The sequence below is a fragment of the Amia ocellicauda genome, chromosome 3 (assembly GCF_036373705.1).
Source record: "Amia ocellicauda isolate fAmiCal2 chromosome 3, fAmiCal2.hap1, whole genome shotgun sequence".
Taxonomy (NCBI): Eukaryota; Metazoa; Chordata; class Actinopteri; order Amiiformes; family Amiidae; genus Amia; species Amia ocellicauda.
Window position 1 is genome coordinate 8353707 of NC_089852.1, and position 22499 is coordinate 8376205.

At 35.1% G+C, this 22499-nt stretch overlaps 1 protein-coding gene across 10 annotated transcripts in view; it reads right to left on the reverse strand.

Moving 5' to 3' along the window:
* The window catches only part of foxp1b (forkhead box P1b), a 179232-nt gene that overhangs the window by 19370 nt on the left and 137363 nt on the right, over positions 1 to 22499 (reverse strand). For 7 of the 10 annotated variants that reach the window (XM_066698041.1, XM_066698035.1, XM_066698036.1 and 4 more), the window contains 6 exons: positions 18228 to 18365; positions 17657 to 17746; positions 14269 to 14419; positions 10006 to 10210; positions 8286 to 8330; positions 1875 to 1982 (listed from right to left, as the gene is read on the reverse strand). In XM_066698041.1, coding sequence (XP_066554138.1) covers positions 1875 to 1982; positions 8286 to 8330; positions 10006 to 10210; positions 14269 to 14419; positions 17657 to 17746; positions 18228 to 18365 — 737 coding nt within the window. The remainder of the gene's footprint in view (positions 1 to 1874; positions 1983 to 8285; positions 8331 to 10005; positions 10211 to 14268; positions 14420 to 17656; positions 17747 to 18227; positions 18366 to 22499) is intronic. The other 3 variants (XM_066698039.1, XM_066698043.1, XM_066698042.1) reach the window with 3 other exon arrangements.

Consider the following 22499-nt stretch of genomic DNA (forward strand, 5'->3'; position numbering starts at 1 on the left):
CAGAGAAACATTGAATTGAGCTAATGTGCTCTGTTAAGCCGAAGCCTGCCGGCAAAGAATGCGAAACTGGAATAGGATTTTGATCTTTTGTTTATCAAGATAGAGCAACAAGGTATGTAATGTTTTCTTTAAAAAATAAAATAAATATGCACGTAGTTTAAAAAAACAATACAGTCCCATGTCTGTTGTTACTGTTGGCATTCAGCACCTAAATCTGGTTGACATTAGTGTCCTCCTCACCTTTCTGTGTTTCATAAAAAGGCTTGGTTCTGCTGACTACAGACAATTGTGATGTGAAACCTTTGACATGATACCAATTCATCTATTTAAAAAAACAACAGTTATTTCTTCAATTCTAGCAGGCTTTAGAATTTACCTGATTTGCTCATCCTGCCCTTTGGTTAGTTTTTTGTTTTTATTTTTGTTTTTTTTGGAAACCACAAACATCACCCATGGAATTTCATGTGGAAGTGCTTAAGGGGTTGAAAGTTAACACCTTTGTGAGCTGCACAGCCTCACGGTTACTGTGAAACAAAGACTTCTTTGTGGAGACTTTCTTGAAATGTTTTCTTAACATGTTCCAAGTAGTTTAGGCAGGCAACTAAAGTAAACAAGATGTTGCCATGATAAAAACACTTGTAAAAACACACCAGAGTGCACTGAGTAACTTTTTTTTTGAAAGGAATATTACTGAACACTCAAAAATGTAATTCATTTCAGTTTTATAAACAAATGTTGATGAAATCTCAAAACATAATAAATAGCTTGAAATCCTACGTGACACTCATATGGCTGAGGGATAAAGACTTCAAACCTCTGGAAAAACAATGTGCACTGTTCACAGATAATGGCACATTTACATGCAATGCAAATGTACGTTTTTCTGCAAATCATTCTACAGTTATGAACTTAATATCAAACAAAGAACTCAATAAAATGCAAATCGATTCATTTATTTGTTGCAGTACAACAATATTTCCCAACATTTATCTTGGATTTGGGCTAAAACTACAAACTACGGGCCTCTAAAAGGGCCTCTTTCTCACTGTTTAAAAGTCCAGTTGCTTCTATGAAGTCAACGACAGTTCATCTATTTATCCTGAAGGTAGGTTTTAAATTTTGTATAGGCTGTAGGAAATGCCTTAAAATAAACTGCCATGACCTTGTCACCTGCAGTTTATGAGAGTTGTAAGGCTTTATGGTAAATATGCCATGAAAAAATCTACTTAACTGTAAACTGACTGTAACCCAACTATAATTTCCCATGGGGTGTTTTTTTTTTTTTTGAACCTGAAATAGTTCATCGTTATTTTCAGTAATGATTCAATTAAGTCAGCACTGTGGCCAACATTGTGTAATGTGGTCCAAAAGGATGTCACTTTCCCATCAGCATCTTTGCTCTCACACGACAGCACCTTTTACATGTTTGAATTTGTACTTGCATTGCCACAGAGAGGACATGTGCAGAAAGAACCCACTGTTAATGTACCGGAGCTGTGTCTTATTCAGCACACAAACAAGGACAAACATGCAGAGCGCCCCAAGTCTCCACTGGCACTGATAAACATCCTCCTGTTGTTTGTTTGGGAGAGACAGACAGAATCGCTATGGGTACAGTATTTATCACAGGAATTAAGGGGCCCTGTGGTGCACCTCAGTCTGGGAGCAAAACAGCAGTGGCACCACAGTGGAGGGGAAAAAATGTGTTGTGTTGTTTGGTTTATCAACAACAACAATTACAAGCTTTACTTCAAACACCAATTAGCAATAAAACATTTTTTTCATGGGTACATCTTAAGACAGACAGCTGGTCAGACTACACCGCTTACAGGAGATTTGAGAAATCAAGTTTTGATGTTAGCAATGTGACTTACTTAAGGAATGATTGGAAATCTTCAAATACTGCTTCACAGCCTGGCCACTTGCAAACCCCATGTCCATACAGTGGGTGATTATGGTGGGGGTGCTCTTCATGGGATGAACTAGAAAGGCATAAAATGTAGAAATGTTAATGCATCCGTGTTACCGTCTTTAACATGACACACAGAATTGAGATTATGTACATTTAAAACAAAATAAATACAAAAGTAAAAACTATCATAACACAAGTAAATGCCTTTGTGGAGATAAAACCCATCATAAATGCAAAGTACAGACCATCTTTCTTAAAGAATATTTAAATGGCATATCCGCACATACTGTAATTGATCTAAACTATTTCTAATTGGTATGTAATTTGGGAGGGTTTGGGAATACATTTAAAAGTGATGCAAGTGAAATATACTACATTAAGACTGTTCAGCCCAACCTTTGAGACCAGAAGACAATCTGATCAATATGACCAGGTGCTTGCCATAACAGTGCTTCCTCTCAGGCTGTGAGAGGGTTTGTAAAAAGGTAGCATTGTCATGAATACAAAGGGTTAACCCTTCAGAAGGATTCCAATCAATATGTAATTATTTAGCTGCACTGATCCGAGTCATGAGACACTTTGATCCAGACCATGTGGTGCTCAGGGAAATGTCTCTTTTGCGCTGACTGATGAACCATATCCCCAAATCTACCTTATGGGATTCAGTTCAGGACAAATGATTCCTACAACGTTATATACAGTACCTTCCTGAAATCCATCTGGCAAACTTATACACAGTGTGACAATTAAACGTACTTCTACGACTTCCCCAAAACAGGTACAGCTTTGTCCCAGGGAAACTGCTATCCCTGAATTTAACTTTAAGGGTACACCTTACTGAAAGCTATGAAATTAATAAAATGCCAACAATCACTGCAGTATGTCAATGCTGGATTCTGTGTAGTCGATTTGTACGACCAACTTTGGGCTTAAAGTCACAAATGTCAACTTTCATGTCCCGTCATTAACCAAACATTCATAAAGAGTGCCTGAGGTGAATTATGTAAGTGCATCGATTTCAAAGCCTTTATGATTTAAGCAATTTAAATGTAGGCAGACTCTGTGCTCAGGGTCATTATTATGTTGAAAGCAACTCTTCACCAATAAGTCTTCATTCTTCATTCTAAGGTAATGCCATAACAGTGGTGCGGATTATATTGCTCCTTTGCAAAATTAACATCTATGTAAAATAAATATCCTCCTAGAACACCAACCAGCTGGCTCATCCCAGGTTTTCACATTTATTTTAATTCCCAGGTTTCAGATCTTTAAAACGTTCACCCCCCATCATTATGACAAGTGAATCTCTTGTTCTTTCAATATATGCGCACACACACACACACACACATATATATGCACAGACAAAATTGTTACACAGCCTCCTATACAGTTTGTTCTCAAAGCAGCACAGAGAACAAACAGCAAAGAGTTAATGCACCTTTCACACTACATTGACCACTGGAGCTGCAGGCATATCTACAGTGTCTCTGTCTGAATGGGACAGACTGCCATATGGACTCAGACACTGAACAAGCTGTACGACTCTCGGCTACAAGTGCCTAGGGGACTGTCCTATATTGGTACCACCTGTGCTGTAGGAGCTCCATGCTTCTGATAGCATTCAAAGCTGTGAAACTGTAGTTCATCTTTCTTACAATATTCATGGAAAACTGAAAACTCCAAATGTGTTTACTTATGTAATATATAATTCCTTGGGAATGAGAGAAAGATTAATTATAACCAAATCCCTTACACTGTCATTAAAGATGCATTTTCCATGTAGTCACCTATTTTATGCAGTGTATATTTATGTACCTTGCTTAAGCTGATTGTTCCAATGAGCTCTGCCCACCATTCATAAACCACCTCTTAATACACAAATGTGATGCATAAACACCATACATGCTAAAACTCCTGAATTAAAATGCGGTAATTTATTTTGATGTGCCAATTCAGCTGGATAAAATATAACTATGTACAGATTAAAATCTCATTTTATATATGTAGGCAAAGCTGTACCTAGAGTATTAAATTTTAAGGGTCGTCACAGCTTTTTCTGTATAATAATTACTTGCTTAAAAGTTCAAATTTTTCATAACAAGTGATAATTGCATTGCAATTAGGAAGCAGTCAAGCATTCATGAATGTGGTTAACACTTTTTTTTCAAAAGACAGAAATATTTTAAAAAATTCAATTATGAATTATGCATACACATTAAGACCTCTGTTTTGATACAGCTAATAAATAGATGTGAAAGATTCATTATAATGAGTTTTTAACAAGAAAATGTCCCAACTGGTGAAAACTGTACTGGTTTTTAATTTAAAGAGATTCCTTTTAATTCTTTCCAAGTAGGCATGTTGGTTAATTCTGTATTAATAAGATATTGAATTGTTGAGTGTGTTGGGATTTATCGTGCACAAAGCTCAAAAGGACTGAGAGCAGAAGTGCCCTTTTAAACTGCAAATGACTAAACAGTGGTAAATGACAAAATTTACACAAAATGATCTACATTAGTGTAATAGGAGAACTATGCAGTGCTAAGGACCTTTTTTCCTACTGTGACCTCATTCTTATTCACTCCCTGAGAAAAAATTAAAACATTTTTCAAATCCTCTCACATAGTTAAATTTTACACATTCGTACACCAAGTCTGGCAGGTTCCTATTATTATCCCGCAGCCTCAGGGGTGAGCTATAATGATCTTGTTACAACAATGTGGGAAACCATGTCATCTGTTACAATTATAAACTTATACTTTTCAAAATAGTGACTAATTTGGCAAATTTGGTATTGTAATTTGTTATTCTATATCCTTCAACATAAATTCCTTTACATCCTTCTGAGGTTTCTCTACACATATGTAAATACTCACTCATGAAATCAATTCATATAAAAGAGATCATTTTCCTTAATTTGAAATAAAAACAAATACATGTTTTTCAGCAACTATCATGAACTTGATTAAATCAGCCAAATAACATCACAGAATGTAAAACAGTCGGCAGTGAATTCTAATGTTGCTCGATGCCCAACAATCGCATGGGGAATGGATCTTAACAAGCCTTGATTTGAGCTTTGGCATCCGCCTCACAAATCACGCAATAATGTTCTTTAGCTCTGAATATTGATAAATATCTCCTCACACCACAACAGGGATATTGGTCTCAATTGGCACTCTCCACCAAACAGTGTTTTTCCTCCCCTACACTCAGGGGTTTACCCTGAATGATTTAATTATAATTTTCCTTGTATAAGACAAATTAAAGGGGAGAGTAGGAGTGTTGTGCCAAATCAGATTATTTATCTCTTTAACAGATTGCTGAGCTCCAAACCCCAGAGCTGCTGTTACTGACGGATGCTGGGAAGGATGTGGAACAAGTTCTTGCAGGGATGCTGTTGTAGACGCTGTCATTAGTATTGAAATGGGAATTAATGTCTTTTACAGATTTGTTCCACTTAATTTAAATGTGTAAATAATCTAAACCAATAAACAAGTTAATTTGCTATTATTTCCCTTTGTTGTGAGCAGATAAATTAACATAACGTTTTGGGTCTTTTTTTCTTTCTTTCTTCTCTTTGACTTTAAGTATTTTATCTTTACTTCTGAAGCTATGCCTTATTAACGGTCATATTTACATTGGTTTTAAGCAGAGGATGGTGAGCATTGTTGCTAACGTGATTGAATTTCTCCTCCTTCCTCAAGAAGGAAGAGGAAAGTCTAAGAATGGTGCCTGTGGATGCACTTAAGGTTTTAGTTGCAGGCGTCGCTGTGCCTGAACAGATTTTATATGACACATGAAACTAACTACATGGTACTTAGCCTCACTGTAAATGAATATGAGACTGGAAGAAAACAAGTCCATCAGCAAAGTGGATTGTTTCTGTTGCGTGACTAAAGCATATCCATCAAAGGACTTTAAAACCACATCAATTAAAAGTTCATTAATTTTAGTACTGTAGTGTGATTAGATGTTTTCTATTTATATACAGCTGCCACTCTATTATCCAAAAACTGATTATTCAAATCCCCGGATTATACAAAGAAAATTCTCGTCATCTTAGGGTGGAATAAGCATATTAAATACAACTTCAGTTATTAGAACTGAACTATTCCATTCAGTGCTGGATGTGCACCATCAAAAGGGTGGGGATATTATGCATATCACAGTGAGAAAAGCAAATAAATGTGCTGTGTTTTACTTTGTTTTTCTGTGATATACTTAGACATGAATGTTAAATAATGAAAAACAAGAGATAATATTGTCTCACAAATGAATCATTTTAAATTAGACAAATTGTAAAAATAGAGGGAAAATATGAAGTAATGGACTTGTTTATTTCGTGCTGGTTCACATTACTGTAAATTTGAAATATTATTACTTTGTAAAATATTAAATAATTGCAAGGTATAACAAGGTATACCATTTGTAATTTAAGGTAAAAGGTAAATCAATGTTTTAGAATGTACGTTCACATGTAGATTTTACTCAGTAACAGTTTGAATTAGAGAATTTCCCAGGTAGATATAAATATGATAAACGATTCTATCATAGTATCATCAAGTCATCTAGACTTCTAGAAATTGTTTTTCATAACCAAGGGTCTGTGCATACTTGATTTTCCAGTACTTTTGGTTATTGTGTGTCCTCAAACATTTCGGACGCCCTGCAGTGTAGTTATTAAACAAAACACTACTCTGAGATCAGGATAGGTTTCCCTAGAATATATTTGAATAGCTCATGTTTTCCATGTAAACTATGCTTCTGCATTATTTATGTATTTATTTATTTTTTTATTTAAGATTATGTCAGGAATGTACTATATAATGTACTAAGTCAATGTCTTCACAATGAGACTTTTCACTACAAAACTGACACAACATCCTGATATTTTGATGCTCAGTTGCGATTCGTGTCTTCATACACATAACTGCCATTAACAATGTTAAACTGCGATTCCCTACAGAAAGAGGGGGATGTCATCTGTTATGTTTCATACACCGTAGAACTATGAATTTATAGTGATAGAGTTGTTTGTCCACACATATATGCAGATATTCTCTTTAGTGCCATGCACATGGTTACAAATCACATTTCTTTCAAATTGAATGTCTGCAAACTGGCCTCTGATTGTATTTCAAACACATCTCTGTGTTCCTGAAAGTGAATAATCCAGTCAAAGCAATGTCTCGAGAAAGTCTCCAGATAGTTCAGTGCATGCTTATGTGTATAAGGAGGTTTCTTTATTATTCACAGTCTGGGAATTCTTAAGTATGTTCAAACACCATAGCCAAATGCATTACTGCCCCTGAGATCACAGCTTTAAAACAACTGATTTCCCCATTTGATTCAAGACAACAGTACACAAACAGAGATTTAACCCTGTTAAAAATATATATACATTCAGTAGCAACTCACTTTACACATACACACAGACAGATATATATATATATATATAGATATATATATATATATATATAATAAAATCATACATCCATAAATACACACACACACACACACACACACACACACACACACACACAGTATATTCATACACAGTCGGGCAATGTTGCTACTTATGCCAATCTGGGAAATCCACATAGGCAGGAAGGGAATATGGCATCTGTGAACCCTTCTTTACCTTTAATGTTTGATGGTTTAAAGGGCTAAGCGTGTTTTCATTTGCATTGTTTTCATAATGACACAAAGGTTTTGATCACTGAGAACACAAGTCAGATGTTACACAGTGAGATCATTCTGCCTTAAGGCTTTTAGCATGTAGTTCAAAGATCACTTCTTGATTCAAGAAAAACAAGTAAACGTGTTATGCAAAATTAATTTCTTCCTTAAAGACACAGTACTTCAGTGGTTTACAGTTATCACTAGGTATTCTGTAGCAATTATTTTTGTTAATTAAAAGTTTTTTTTGTGTGTGTGTATATATATATATATATATATATAAAGAAAATTTAATTTTGTAGCCGCACTCACTTATTAGTTTTTTAGACCAGACTTTTGTATAATAAGTTTCATGTTATTGAATCACATCATATTATATACATATGATAGCTGTTAAATACACTACCATAAATAAATAAATAAATAAATGTGCTGATATGTAGTATCTGTGATTACTGAGCTGCAGTGATTGTTTAAGTGTTACCTTCAAATACAAACAATTAACATTTTTGTCTCAAACATTTACTCCGTAACTGATGAAGGTTTTTTTAGAAAGCAAAAAAATATGCTATATCATTATTACAATCCAGGATTTATAATTGGCCACATGTGAGAATAACAAAGAAAATAACAACAATAATAATAAATTAGTACCCTCTACTCAAAAAAATCAAAGACGTTCCATACTGACCTATATCTATTTGGGCCATAGAATATATGTTGCAGAAATTTCCAGCTGAAAAGAAGTAAACACGAATTTCAGCATAAACACGAAGGGAATTTGATCAACTATTTCAACAGACAATGGAATCACACAAAAAACGGTTCTTACAAGACATTTCTGAAACACAACATGTTACTCATCAGATCTGAGGGACCATTTCAGTACACGGCACAGCAAGTAGGCTAGATCGGCATTACTCACACCAGATTTAAATGAAAACTTGGGTGTTGTGAGGGGGTTCACACATTCTTTGCCTTTTTCTTTTGTCGCTTCATTGAATTGAATGGGGTGGGGATTGAATTCGTGTGTGAGGTAGTGAAATATATATCTACTGTTTCCATGCCATTTGATTGTTTACATTCTGACAATTGCTTGCAGTGCCAGAACTGTATTAATGTCCATTTATGTCCACTAGACTAGCTGTTACATGTGATGTAATGTGTCAGTTTGAGAGTAAATTGTTAAATAACTAAGTCAAGCCAAGCCAAGTTTTCTAATGCATGTTACAGGTATAACCAAATACAGTAAAATAAACTAATTCATATAGTTCAATTTTGTCTTTTAAAGGTCGCATAATAAATAAACACACAATCCCCAAACCTGAATATTTGCTTGTTGACACCTCTCCCAACACTTTTCTTCTTCATAAACAAATCACTTAACCAGTGTCACACTCCCTGCTTTAGAAACCCAGCATGTTTAATATCAATTATAAATGGTTAACTTTGTTTAGCCAAGAAAGAAGGACCTAATGAGTCAAGTTGAAACAGAAGTTGAAGTGTTTGTGTACAGAATGGAAATAGCACTCAGACATGGTGTTTGATCCCATATGTAAATACAATAGCTTAACCTTAAACATTTTTTTTTTTAAACAGTCTGCAAGTAACAGAAGAAAATGTCAAAATCTTCCTTAAAACAAAACATAATGCTAAACAGCATTCATAGCAGATTGGAGTTTCTATGCTGCTCTTGTCTTTTGTAAAACCACAACATGTTTGCCTGAAATTTAAAACCCTTTATTATCTTAAGGGAAACTACTGGGTTAGACCAATTTGTTTTTTTCTTAAATAGACACTTTCAATAATTTGAATTTTATTTAACAAACTGGTGCCAATGTCACAGCTGCCGTTTCATAACTGCAACTGAAATAATAACACTAAGACCCCCCTAATGAATTGTGCAGTGATTCTATTTCCATTACTGCAATCCATTCTTAAAATGATTCCCAGTATCCCAGGTGTTTCATTTTAATTCTCAACTGAACAAAGCTATAAAGAAAATCTAGTATCTTAATGAAAATAGTAAGGTACTTACAAAATATAAATTAATATTCATCAGTGGGCAAAGCCCTGTGGGCACATGTCCATCAACTGATTCTCTTCAAGGAATTAGATTTTTAAATGGAAATAAGCACATTTCGTGTTCGCTTTAGTCAAAGACGACAGTTACGCACTGTGTGTTTTTCAAGGTACAGCTTTTAACTCTATACAGATGTGCAATAAAATGTCAGGGAAAGTCTGGATAGCATTTAATCTACTGATGACTTTTTTTATTTGACAAAGAATATTCAGATTTGTCGTACAGACTGCGAGATCAAACTACAAATTTGTGAAGTCGGCTACAATTTCATAAGCTCATAGGATGTGTACGGCATGAGATGTCAGGCTACATGATTTGCACAACATACCATTCTCGTTTTGGAGTGTGACCCATAGGCTGTCCATTAGTGGAAGCGTGTTGGTTGAGTATCAGGGAGTTCTTGGGGGGAGCAGGAGAGCTGATCGCACTGGTGGACAGATCCAGGCTACCATGGCTGTTGGTCGTGTTCTCGTCCTTAATGTGCGCCCCAGTGACTTCTTTCCATAGCTGCTGTAGTTCTGCTGGAATCATGCCTGAAACAAACAAATTGGATAATTAAATCAATTAACAGCTAATCCAACTCTCTTCAATGGTTAATTAAATCAAAGGGTCTGTAAACAAAGCCAAGTATTAATTAGAAAATATTTTACTACAGGCTAATGCTCTCAGAACACTTACTATATTCGCACTGTGATCTGGAGCTTGTTTGTACACACAAATCCCTGCAATTCAGAAGCATTTCATGCCCACAATAAATAATTAACAAGCAGACAGGGCATGAAATGTGAATAATCAGTATGATTTTGGACAGGAAATAAAAGAAGAAACAAAGAGACGTTTATTGTAAAACATTTTTTTTTCCATAGTCAAAATAAAACCTCAGGTTAAATACAAAGAAAAACATGACTATTTAATGTGCAAAATACTTTGTGCTGTGTTCCGCCTACAATTGACACAGAGGACTTAAAACTAATTTAACAAGTCAAGCACATTACAGCCCTATACATCCCTGTGGATATTGTTTTGTTGAAGAGCAGAGCATTCTCACAATTCCTGTTCACAGAATGTTTTTTTTTTTTCTTTTCTGATTGAAGAAGATACTGGCACCCAGGGCAATATTGTGTGTCAGGAAAGATAATGCTGTGTTTGCACATCACATTTTTTAGGTCCAAAAGAACTGTGCCTTTGTTTTCAAATACTGTATATGTGTATATGCCACCACATATGCAGTCACTGATAAAACCATTCATGGTCCTCTAACTGTAAAACAAAAGCTCCAACATAAATCTCATGTCATTCCAAATGTAAAAGGCCAATAGGGATCGCAGGAGAAAATAGAATATAACAGAAAACAAACACAAAAACACAAATACCAAGCAGAATCAAAATATGGCATTGTTTAAAAATGTAGCCCACTTTGCACAAGTACTAAGAGACTCAAGGGAGCATGCTTTTCTTCGGTGGTTTGTATTCTTGGGATTGTTTTTTAATTGTTTTGTACAGATATCAGAAGTGTTCCTTTCAAGCACAAGACCTAATGCATTTTATAAAATGCTTAGTCTTAATTTATTCCTGTTGTTGCAAATAACGATGAGGTGAAGATCTCAATACGATCAGCAAAAATATTTTTAATTTGATAAGCTACTAAAGATTTTAATTATGCTCGTAATAGAGAACATTGGTCTAATGAGGCGAAGGGCTCAAGAGAGCCGAAGTGGCTAAGAACTGTGAAATGAGTCTGATAGGATTGCTGTACATTCAGAGTGGATCGTTTGCATATCAAAGAGCAGGAAATTATTGCAGGACAAATCAATAACCTTTCCACGTTCCAAGGAGCATCTCTTGCTTATTTGATTCTAAAACATTTTTTTTTCTTTAACTTAACTAACAAATTCATATTTAGTCACTAACATACAGTTAATAGTGGTTTAAATGATCATATAAATATTCCTGTGTGGATATACATTTTTAGAATGTAATTTCTCTGTATTTTGATTACAGTCACACAAAGAAAAGCGAATCCTTAAATGGAAGTTTCTACTGCAGTTTGCACAAAGGAGAAGGTCACTATACAACCTAATGTCCTGGGCTTCTGCATCTGAACGATCATTTTCCAACACCTTGCAAAGTGACAGTGTGCAATGTATTTTTAGCTAACAGGCTTGACAGGACTGCCTGCACACTAACAATTACCTGACAGCCACTGTGACCCCAACACCACTGTTTACTCAGACGAAACAATGGTGGATAGGCCTGTCTGACGATGATGATAACAGAGCAGGACGAAACAACTTAAGTCATGATGCCCTCTTACTATCTTTCAGGCAATATTCTTGTTTTTGTTCAGTTTGAGTCTTATATATTTATTTGGATAAAACAGATCAAATAATATGAAGATTTATTTTATCAGTAATGTAAGATGAAGATTTTATTTAATTATAGCGGTAGCCACGGCAAATACAAATCTTTTAAACAGCATCCTACATCATTTTTTATATACGGTCACACTTTTTTTTTTTTTAATGCAGTATTGGTTTATCTTTCCATTTTCCATTTTTCAAAACAACGATTCTGCTCATTAAAGGTTGAAAATACAGACACGGTTTAAAAAATGTATGTTGTTGGGACAATTGATTGATCACCGCCGGCAGAACTCAATTTTACAACCCCAGGTAGCACTGGCTCAAAGACAAACAGAGTTCTTCAACCTTTTTCTGTCCTTGTACCCCTGTACCCAGGTGACCATGTTCAAGCAAGCAGAAAGTTGATTTAAGGTTCATAATGACATCAGTTGTGGGCCATCATCCTTGGAATAAAAAATAGCCGAGTACGCCTGCCTCTTTAAACTCTCAAGTTACTTTCCACAGGGCCCCAGTTCCACGGGGAACGATGACACCACTATTAGTTTATTGTTCCATCAGAGTCCGACCTTTGGAGCACCTCTGTTTATGTTTCTGTAATCACTGGCATACTGATAGGCACCCCTTAGGCTTAAAATATGTTCCTTCCTAATGCTGCAGGAACTATTATCCATACCACACTGCTAACCAAATCAATCAATGACACAGGGGCCGTATTACCTACTGGTGTCCCTGATGTGTTCCTATACGGATTACACTTCATGCATCGCTACATTCTTTGCTTTCATATTACTAACAAATTTGTCTTGTCACTGTCCCATTGCCCTCTTTTGGACAACTTAACTGATGTTCTCCAGTAATGAAACCTTACTATAAAAAACTCCTGGGTGGGAAGCCTCAGAGCAAATAAAGGCTAGGTAGCCAATCATGGCAAGCACTGGCGGAGGAACAGCTGCATTCAATGGCAGCGCGCCTGCCTGCTAAACCGCTTTTAAGCCCCGAGTGAACATTTCGGGCTGAAATAAATTAGACCGAATTAAGAAACAAAACAAAACTCTGCTTTTGATTACCGCTAAAGTACACCGTTTTTAATGCTTGTCTAATTTAATGAGGAATAATACCTTACCATACATCTCCGTCGACCAAATACTGACAAACATGTCACACTGGGTCATAAATTTATTTTTAAAAATGTAACGCATAAGTACTGTGCTTTGGTCACTGGCCGTTAATAGAGATTGCTACCTGGTTCCCAGATTCATTAAAATGGATTATCTTATCACTAAGCAGATTTACAGTAATATATCATGAAGATCCATGCATTATGTATGTGCTTTTGTACTCGTGAGCTGAACTTGGCTGCTTCTTCAAGTTGCAGGATGAAACCATTTAGTAATCCAGACAAGAGTCTCAAGATACTTTTAGGTAGAAAACCACAAAAACGCAAACATATATTCTTAATAAATTAATACGTTGAAAATGGAAAATAAATCAATTGGTCTTTTTTTTTTTTTTTTAAATGGAACCTGCCATTTCACAGAGTCCTACAAGAAGCAAAGACTGTAAACTTAATTCTGTACAAACACCATTTAGGGTTAAGTATTTTACTTTAAATAATGTTGATGTATTGTTTCTCATCAGTATATTATTTATTAACACTATTTAGTTTATTAGCAATCTATACCGTAAGTGTGTAAATGTACTAGATTAAGTAAGTGTGTATCAATTTACTAGATTACATGTCAGCCACATAAGTCTTAACTGATGATGCGTGAAAGGGTTTGGTGATGTGGAAAAGGAAACGTCATCCATAATTTCAAACACTAACTGAGGACAATACAAAAATAATCTTTATCTATCGATCTCTCTGTCTATCTTTCTCCAATTGTATGGCATACCATAAGTGTCCACGTACTTAAAACCATGAAAACCAAATGAGCGATAACTTCCCTGAATAGTCTAAACCGGCTTGTACAGTTCTTAAAAAATAGCGATGCATAGTACCAGACTTAATTCCTGGTACAGTATATGTATTACAAATTAGATAAGAGCACCTACTGGCACACAAAAAACCAAAAAAAAACAGTTCAAAAGCACTTTCTTCAAGCAATATTTTGAATTGCACTAAAAACACTACTGCACCTCAAGGGGTGCTACACAGATTCCTCTACACGATACGATGTATGTATGTAGCTGAGCCGGTGAAAAGGTGAGGGTGAAGCAGTACTTGCCCTGAGTCAGCGGTTGCAGGGGTAGGCCGGTCTGGCCCGGCTGGATGGTGAGCAGGCCCTGCCTCTGTAGGTTTAGGAGGTGTTGCTGCTGGAGCTGCTGGACCTGTAGCAGTTGTTGCTGGAAAGCCAGCTGCTGAGCTGCTACCTGCTGCTGCATTAATAAAACATATAAGAGCATAAATACGAGCATACAAAAACACATTCCAATGTTTTCAGCTCCCTCCTTGAACAATGTACATAAAACAAATCAGAAACAAAGACAAAAAACAAGACAAAAACACAACTTACATCCTTAACTAGTCTTGTTACACCTCTTACAAATGTTAATGAGACGAAATTTGAAAAGGGGGGGGAGAAATCATATATTGTTAATTAGCCAAGACAAACAATGAAATAACATTGTAAATCATTCATAGAAACAGCCACGGGATTTTAATTACAAACATTCATTATTCAGCGAACAACATCTGACTGAATGTAAGTGTTTAATATCCACTTCAGGCTTAAATTTCTTTCAGTCTGTATGCTTTAAGTGTGAATTTTAAGATCATATGACATTAGAAATATAGCATTTTCATACGAGGTTAGTTATCTTTGTTATTCCTTAGAATTTTCCAGTTCAAGCCAGAAAGTTTTAACAAAGATTTCCTCTAATAATTATCTAAGTGATAGAAAGATAATACAATGCAGTAAGCATAATAAATAAGAGGAAATTATCTAATATCCCCCAATCTACCAAGAATCAAAACAATTGTAAGATATTATCTCGACAATAGTGGACGAGAGTGGAAACAAATTTAACCCTCTGATTATCAAATGGCACTTTGTTTATGAAACCAAATGCTATACTTCAGGGAATGGCATATACAGTTCATTAGATCGTATATGTGTGCAATTCATTCACAGCTTATTGTAATTCCAACCCACTCTAAATACATTTAGTAAAGCAAGCAAACAATACAAATGAGGACTCCTTTATAATGTAATGCCTTCATTTTCTGCTTAACCCCCACAATTGGTTATGAATCCTCCACTCCAAGTGAAACAATTTTGTATATTATTATTTTCAAGAGAAAACATTCTTTCATCAAAATATTTTTCCAATATTTTTTTTTTGGGGGGGGGGGGGGGAATTCAGGATACCACCAACATTTTGCATATTTGAAACCAGGATATAAAAGTATACAAGGCCAATTGTCCAAGAAAAAACATTAAAAGCAATACATGCTGCCAAGCTGTGTACCGCACCCAGTTACCAAACACAGGATACAACAGTTTGTTTACTTCTCACAATTGAATGCACACAAAAAAGGTCTCGGTGCAGTCCTGTTGTCAGGTCAGTAGTCAGTGTTGAAATACTGAAATATCCAGATAAAACATTCTTTTTCAATCCCTCCCTAATGTGCCTGTCAAAGGTCTACAGTGTTTTCCGAGGGCACACCCAACAAGTTCACCAAGTTGTTCATAAATAGATGTCTAAGTTATTGGCATAGTATTTCTTTAAGTATATTGTAAGGAATTTAATACTCTGATTCAATAAGGCTGTTTCATAGCAATATGTTCACTGCCTAGTATAATATAAACTGTATCCATTTAGTTACTTATGTAAACAATTACAATTACATATTTTTCAGAATCTCAAGAAAAAGGAAATCTTTAATGAGGACCAAACATTACCTCATGGTTTAAACCCAAAGAAACTTCCTAATAACCGAATCTGAATTAGATTTAGTTTCAGATTTCACCCTCTCTGAAGGGAAGGTAGCCCCTGAAATTAAACATGTTCTGCTTTTAAAAAGACAGCAGTTGCACAAGAGAATGCTACAGGAGCTCCTACTGCAGAAAGAGGTTTCCTGATGATGTAAATACTGTACAGTATTGCAAACGTGGTTCTTGCTCAACGCAGCCAAACAAAGATGGTGGGGTGGGATTCACAGGGAACAATAGCTTTTATCAGTGCCCCCAAATAAATATACAGTGGCCTTTAAACGGGAAATTGCAAATGAGTTTAACTTTCCCCTTCATATTTCTTTCTTCTTGTCATGTCAGCTGATCAGGACCCCCATGTTCTCCCAGCATGCAGGCTTACATTAAAAACTAGGCCTAATAGACCAAATAAGAGGTTAATAAGAAGTGGCAACAGAAAGAGGAAAAATACAATCCCTGACAAATGATAAGAATGACAGTGGCAGCCCTTTATTGTCAGGCTTCAAATATAAAGTTAAAGATCTTAGAAAAACTAAATTTTGATGTCTTTAAAATAAAAGCAGCACAAAGTAACAACAGGGGGTTATTGTCTGTGAGCCACAGGGGAGAAGCTCTCTAATTCTTATTCTCCCTTTTGATGGCTGTTAGAAATCCAATTCAAAAAAGCAACAGCAGAAGGAGAGACCCTCTTGAGGCTACAGCCATTTCCTGTGATCATGCATAATGCGCTTCAAAAGTTGGTTTTTTACCGATTCTGCTGATCAATTGCACCTTCTCCGACTCCCCTTTTTTTTTTTCAGCCGTGTTTATATCAGATGCGACTCAATGACAAGCAGTAACTAAGGCTAAGAAACAGGGCTGTCATGTTGATTTATGGAAGCATCAAACCACAACTTGTCCAAACTGAAGCTCGCAGTTCATTAATTAGAGCTGTGACTTTGAAGTCAGTGCTTAGAGTGTGGTTTTTAACATTTGGCTTAATTTATATGCTTTTTCAAACGTGGCTCTCAGAGGGGAAAAACTGAAAATTCCCTGCTTGTCTTTGAACTTCTTTTGACCGCACAATAATCATTTCTTTGTCCACAGTGATGCCTGTATCCCCGAGTCATTAACACGCATTGAACTGCTGCTGATGAGTAAGCCCTACTGAACTAGAAAAAGAAAAAAAAAACTAAACAGCCAGGACAACAAAGCTGAGAGCATTGCGCACAGTGATATCTCACAATTACATGCCTTATATCCCTGCACCATTTCCATGTTAATTACTCAAGAAGCCTTTAAGATTTATAAGCTAGACATTTTTTCAAGAGGGCTTCTCAGTGGCCTTTTCCTATTTTGCAGAAGAATTGTTTACTTCTCAAAGACCTGAAAAAACCCCTCTGCTATAAACACTGCCGGTCTTGCATGTGAGTATTTTAAATGCTGTCTTTGTGAAGAATGAAACAGTGTTCCCTTTTTATTTTTTCTCTTGAAATCTACCAGGAAAGGTCAGAATGTTTATTATAGGCAAGCCTCATACGGTACTGTTTTTTACACCCACAGAAGAATGGGATAATTAATCGTGGTTATTATTCTGACAATCTGTCATCTTACCCAAGTCTCGAGATGTTTTTTTTTTCTTTTAGTTAATTAATAGAAATACAGTACATAAAAGGTGGGCAAATTAGTGATTTTACTGTACCTCTTTACTCTGTTTCCCAGCATGCTGTTGCTGCAGTAGCTGAAGATGTAATTGTTCCTGTTGTTTCTTATAAAACTCCTGAAGCTGCTGCTGCAAAGAAAGGTTAAATGCAGGTTAGCTTAATCTCATTAACTGTACTTAAGAACACTCCAAGGTGATCATTCAAACAAGTGCAATGATAAATACTGTCTTTGTCTATGTGGTACAATGTGGGCATAGCTCTGCATGGGCTGCTGGCATTTAATCAGCTTGTGTAGAGATCATTCTAATGTACAAATATCCACTTTCCTTTTGGTGTTTTACATGCATTAAAAGCTGGGAATGACATCAAATATACAGTGAAGATAAAGGCAAAATGTATCTTTCCTGTATATGTGAAAACACACATTTAGTAGTCAAATTGTTTTAATTTTATCCCTCCTGCTGCATGTCAAACTGAGATCACAACAAGACATTTTTAATCTTTCGGATCAAGGTTGATCATCACTTCACTAAGTTCGTAGCTTATTTTAAGCACTTAGTACTTGTGTTCAGTAAAAACAACTAACGCAGAGGAGCTCTCCTCATTTACCTGCTGTAACATGAGCGCCTGCTGCTGCTGGAGCAAAACTTGTAGCTGCTGAGGGGTCAGCACTTGTTGCTGAAGGATCTGCTGCATTTGCTGAGGAGTAATCACTTGAGGTGTCATCATAGCCACTGATACTGGAACCTGCGAGAGAAAAAACAAAAGAAAAACATTGATGCTCAACAGATCCGGACCATAACAGCTTTGTCAGGTGTCCAAAAACTTTCAGGAGATTAATGCAATATAATATAATACAACATACAAAGACTGGATAATTGTGTTGTATAGTATTAATGCAGTCTTAACATTCATACATGCATGACCTTAAACATGTAAACCTTTTTGTAAAAAAAACAAAACAAGAACATACCATATGTGGAATGCTGAAAGTACCATCGAAGTAATTATTACAACCCTTCACTAACTGCAAACAGTACAAGAGATATAAGTGTATGGATGTACAAAACAAGTGATTTGTGATGACATTGAAAGTGGCCAACAGTTTCTGTATTCCTTAATTGCTCCTACACCACTCTGAATTCAGTCGGCGTGCAGATGCTGCCAGTCTTTCATATTATGTGAGATACCATTAAAAGCCCCTTTCTGTGACATTTTAGTGACAAACAGCTACAGAGATGAACTTGATAGTATTTCACATTTGCAACTGTTAACATGTCTCTGTGCATGGGCATCTGAGAAACCTGTACACTGTAACTAAAAGGATGATGTCTTGTTCTGATAACAAAACGGACATTAAGATGACAGTCTGTCTTCACCAAGGTTACACAAATTGTATTCCAGTTTATATCTAATGACACTGCTTTGAATTTTTCATGCATTTTGGGAATTTAATTTAGCTACTTAGAATGTATTTAGCAGATGAGATTTATTTTCTGACAAAGAGCACGTGCATATTGGTTCTTTCATTTTCTGGCAAAGATAGGACAAAATAAAATAATCAAAATATAATTAAATGACTTGTACTGAGCTGTGGTAAAATATGTATTAATAATAATAATAATAATAATAATAATATTATATTATAATAATAATAATATAGGTCTTAGATTCCTGAAACAAAACATAAAATCTGTCTGTAAACTTCTTCAGCTGGGTTTTTTAAAGCATATTTTAAATCCGTGTTCCTTCATATGTCAAACGGCTGGTATGTTCTACACGGGATTCTAGCACTTAACTGTTCTAATTTACATGATGCAGCAGGGATTGAATGAAAATGCAATATTAATTCTCTCTAGTATTATGTCTTAATATGCAGTCCATCTTGACTTTTTCACATGGTTTGTCCTGTCATTTGCATAGCCGGGTCTCATTCCTAATTTCACAGTCATTATGCACTGATGTCCTGATTTCTCAGCATCACTAATTTTGATGAACTAAAAATGGTTTTTGAAGGTCAACCAGGCAGTCTATCTACTGTGGTGAAATATACATTGAGGGATATAACAGACCTGAACAAGCATACATTTTATTTATTCTCAAAGCCTGCATTAACACAGATATTTTCAGTACATTTCAATAAATATATTGAGTAGCAAATGATGTATTCTATGCAGAAAAATATTACTATCCATTTTAAATCTAAGATCCATATATATTTTTTTCCATATGGTCAATATGCTAATAAGAAAAGCATAACATACTTTAAAATAAATTCAAATATAAATATAAAAAAAGATGTAAAATAAAAATACCAGATAATTTTGATGGCAAGATTAGATTACCTTTGTTCCAATTCATTCAACACCTCCTCCCCCCCCAATATCCTAACCAATTCCTGTATCTCTCTATTCTATCACCCCCGTATGGTGTAACTAATACTAGGCATCAAAGATTATGCAGCTCTGGCAATAGGCTATTACAGCCCACACTTTATTACCCATTACTACTGAGGTCATTAGCAGCAAGAGTGATTGTACAGTTCTTAACCTATTGATCATTGTAACTACTACCATTTAATCCTGTGTTGAATGACTGAAAATCTGCTAAAGACAGGGGGCTATTGAAGAGAAGGACTGGGGGGAGCACTTTAAATAAAAAATATAGCCCTGACTAGTGTGTTACAGTAATTCCACAAAAAAGAAAAGAAAAAAAAAGAAAACTAGGCCACTGGTTCCCTTTAAGGGTATATAGGAGACAAATCACTGTATAAATACACAAAGAAACATGCAAATAAAATAAAATATGAATATTGTTAGTATTAATAATTATGTATTTTACACCTGCACATACACATTCAGTAGATATACAGACAGACCTGCAATCTACCTATACATTTATTGTTTGCATTATGTTGCTTATAATACACAAACTAAGATATTTATCAGCAAAATTAAATGTGCACACAGAGTGTCAAGCTAAACACACATCCATAGTTCACAGATTTTGCCCCCAAGGACAACCACTAATGTTATGAGATATCACCTCTTAATATTTTTTCCTCTGTATGTAAGAACACACTCAGAATTATCCATTTGCCTGTAAATAAAGGTTTTCTCCAATTTGGTATACCTTGTTCTACTGTAGGACCACCTGGTTTAAACTGCAATCTTTGTAACTGTTTTTTGTCTGTAAGGTGTCACAAATGTTTATGCAAAATATACAAGTATATCATAAAAAAGTGTGTTGTTATTATAAAGAACTCAAACTTATGTAGTGCATCTTTGCCCCCCATAACATATAGTTTATATTTAACTTACATATGCAGTAAAGGCTGTTTATATCGGAGACCCTTGGCATGTTGATTTACACTAAACTGACAGATAGCATTGCAGAGTCATTATTCAAGCTACAAACCCTGGTAAAATAAATAATTAACATTCCACGTTAATAGGAAAACCGTTTTACTCACTCTGAAGACAATAGACTCCTTGTTCTAAACATTTTGGTAAATAAATAAAAGGGGAAAACATGAATAACAAACCTTCAGTGATGATTAAAGGACACTGAAAAGTTATCTTTTCTGTAAGGTGTGGCACTAACCAGGTGCATCTTGTACATAAACTTGGAGAAGACATAAAATACAGCTGCACCATGACTAAGGGCAATATACCAGTACAGGCCTGTTGTCAAGACTAAACACATCCATTTAATACAGATTTTTTTTATTATTATTAATTACAGTAACTGCATTTAAAGCTGAAAGCACATCTCAATTATGTGTTAAATATTAAGGAGTCATTCAGTCTGTATATTTATCTGGATTTGTAGGTCAGTATTTAGAAAGACGTGGATAAAGGCGACTACAAAGTGGAAATAATTGTATTATGGAAATTTGGAATAAAAGCCAGTGTTTAAACAGGTATACCACCTTTGCATGTATACATTCAAGTGTACACCAAATGTAAATATAATTTACATATCAGTTTTATATTTACCTTTTCTAAGGACTTGTAACAATGCCATGATATTTACAAATAGAAGTCAAATAAATTGAATTGTTTCCATCATTTAAATGAATGACCTCTTAGGTAAAGTGTATTTCCATTATGCTCAGTTAATTATCCTAATATATATCTGTGTATGTATGTAAAATATAGTATTCACATCTAAGCACATGGTTTTACTTTAGTAAAATAAGTACTGATTATTAGATGCCTAATAAGTTCAGCGCTGCTCTATATGCAATGAAATACTTAAACCTACATACGTGAACATTAGAGTAGTGTAAAATCTAAAATCTAAGATCCAACAGTGTTACATTATATTCAGAACAGAGCTGTTGGTGGGGCAGGAAGATTACAATTATCTTTCTTTACTGACATTCGGTAAGAAGAACATTTAATAGAAGGTAAAATAAATAAATAAAAATCAGCTCCTTCACCCCAGGATGTTTGATTAAATAACATGTTTTATTTGTCTGAAATACTTCAGGTGAGATTTAATTAATTAGAGCAAAAAAACTAATAACAAAAAAAAAAACATTAACCCTATAAAAACAATTGCATTTGTTTCAGATGCTGAATAAATTTGGTGGCAGAAAAATAAAGTGTTGTTTTGAAAATAATAAAATACATGTTTTTTAGGAAATAACTCATTGTAAGAACTTTCAACATTTACATAAATATATTAATCCAATTTCTTGCCAAATGAAAGGGATACAAATTTACAAGCAAAATGTCAAAGATGCCTCTAATGCCACATTTGTGTGTTTTAATTTGTAAATGATGGAATATGGAAATGACTAGACTTTACATAATGGGATGAAATATACCTACAATGTGGGATAAAGGATTTTACTGTATCATGTTTTACATGATT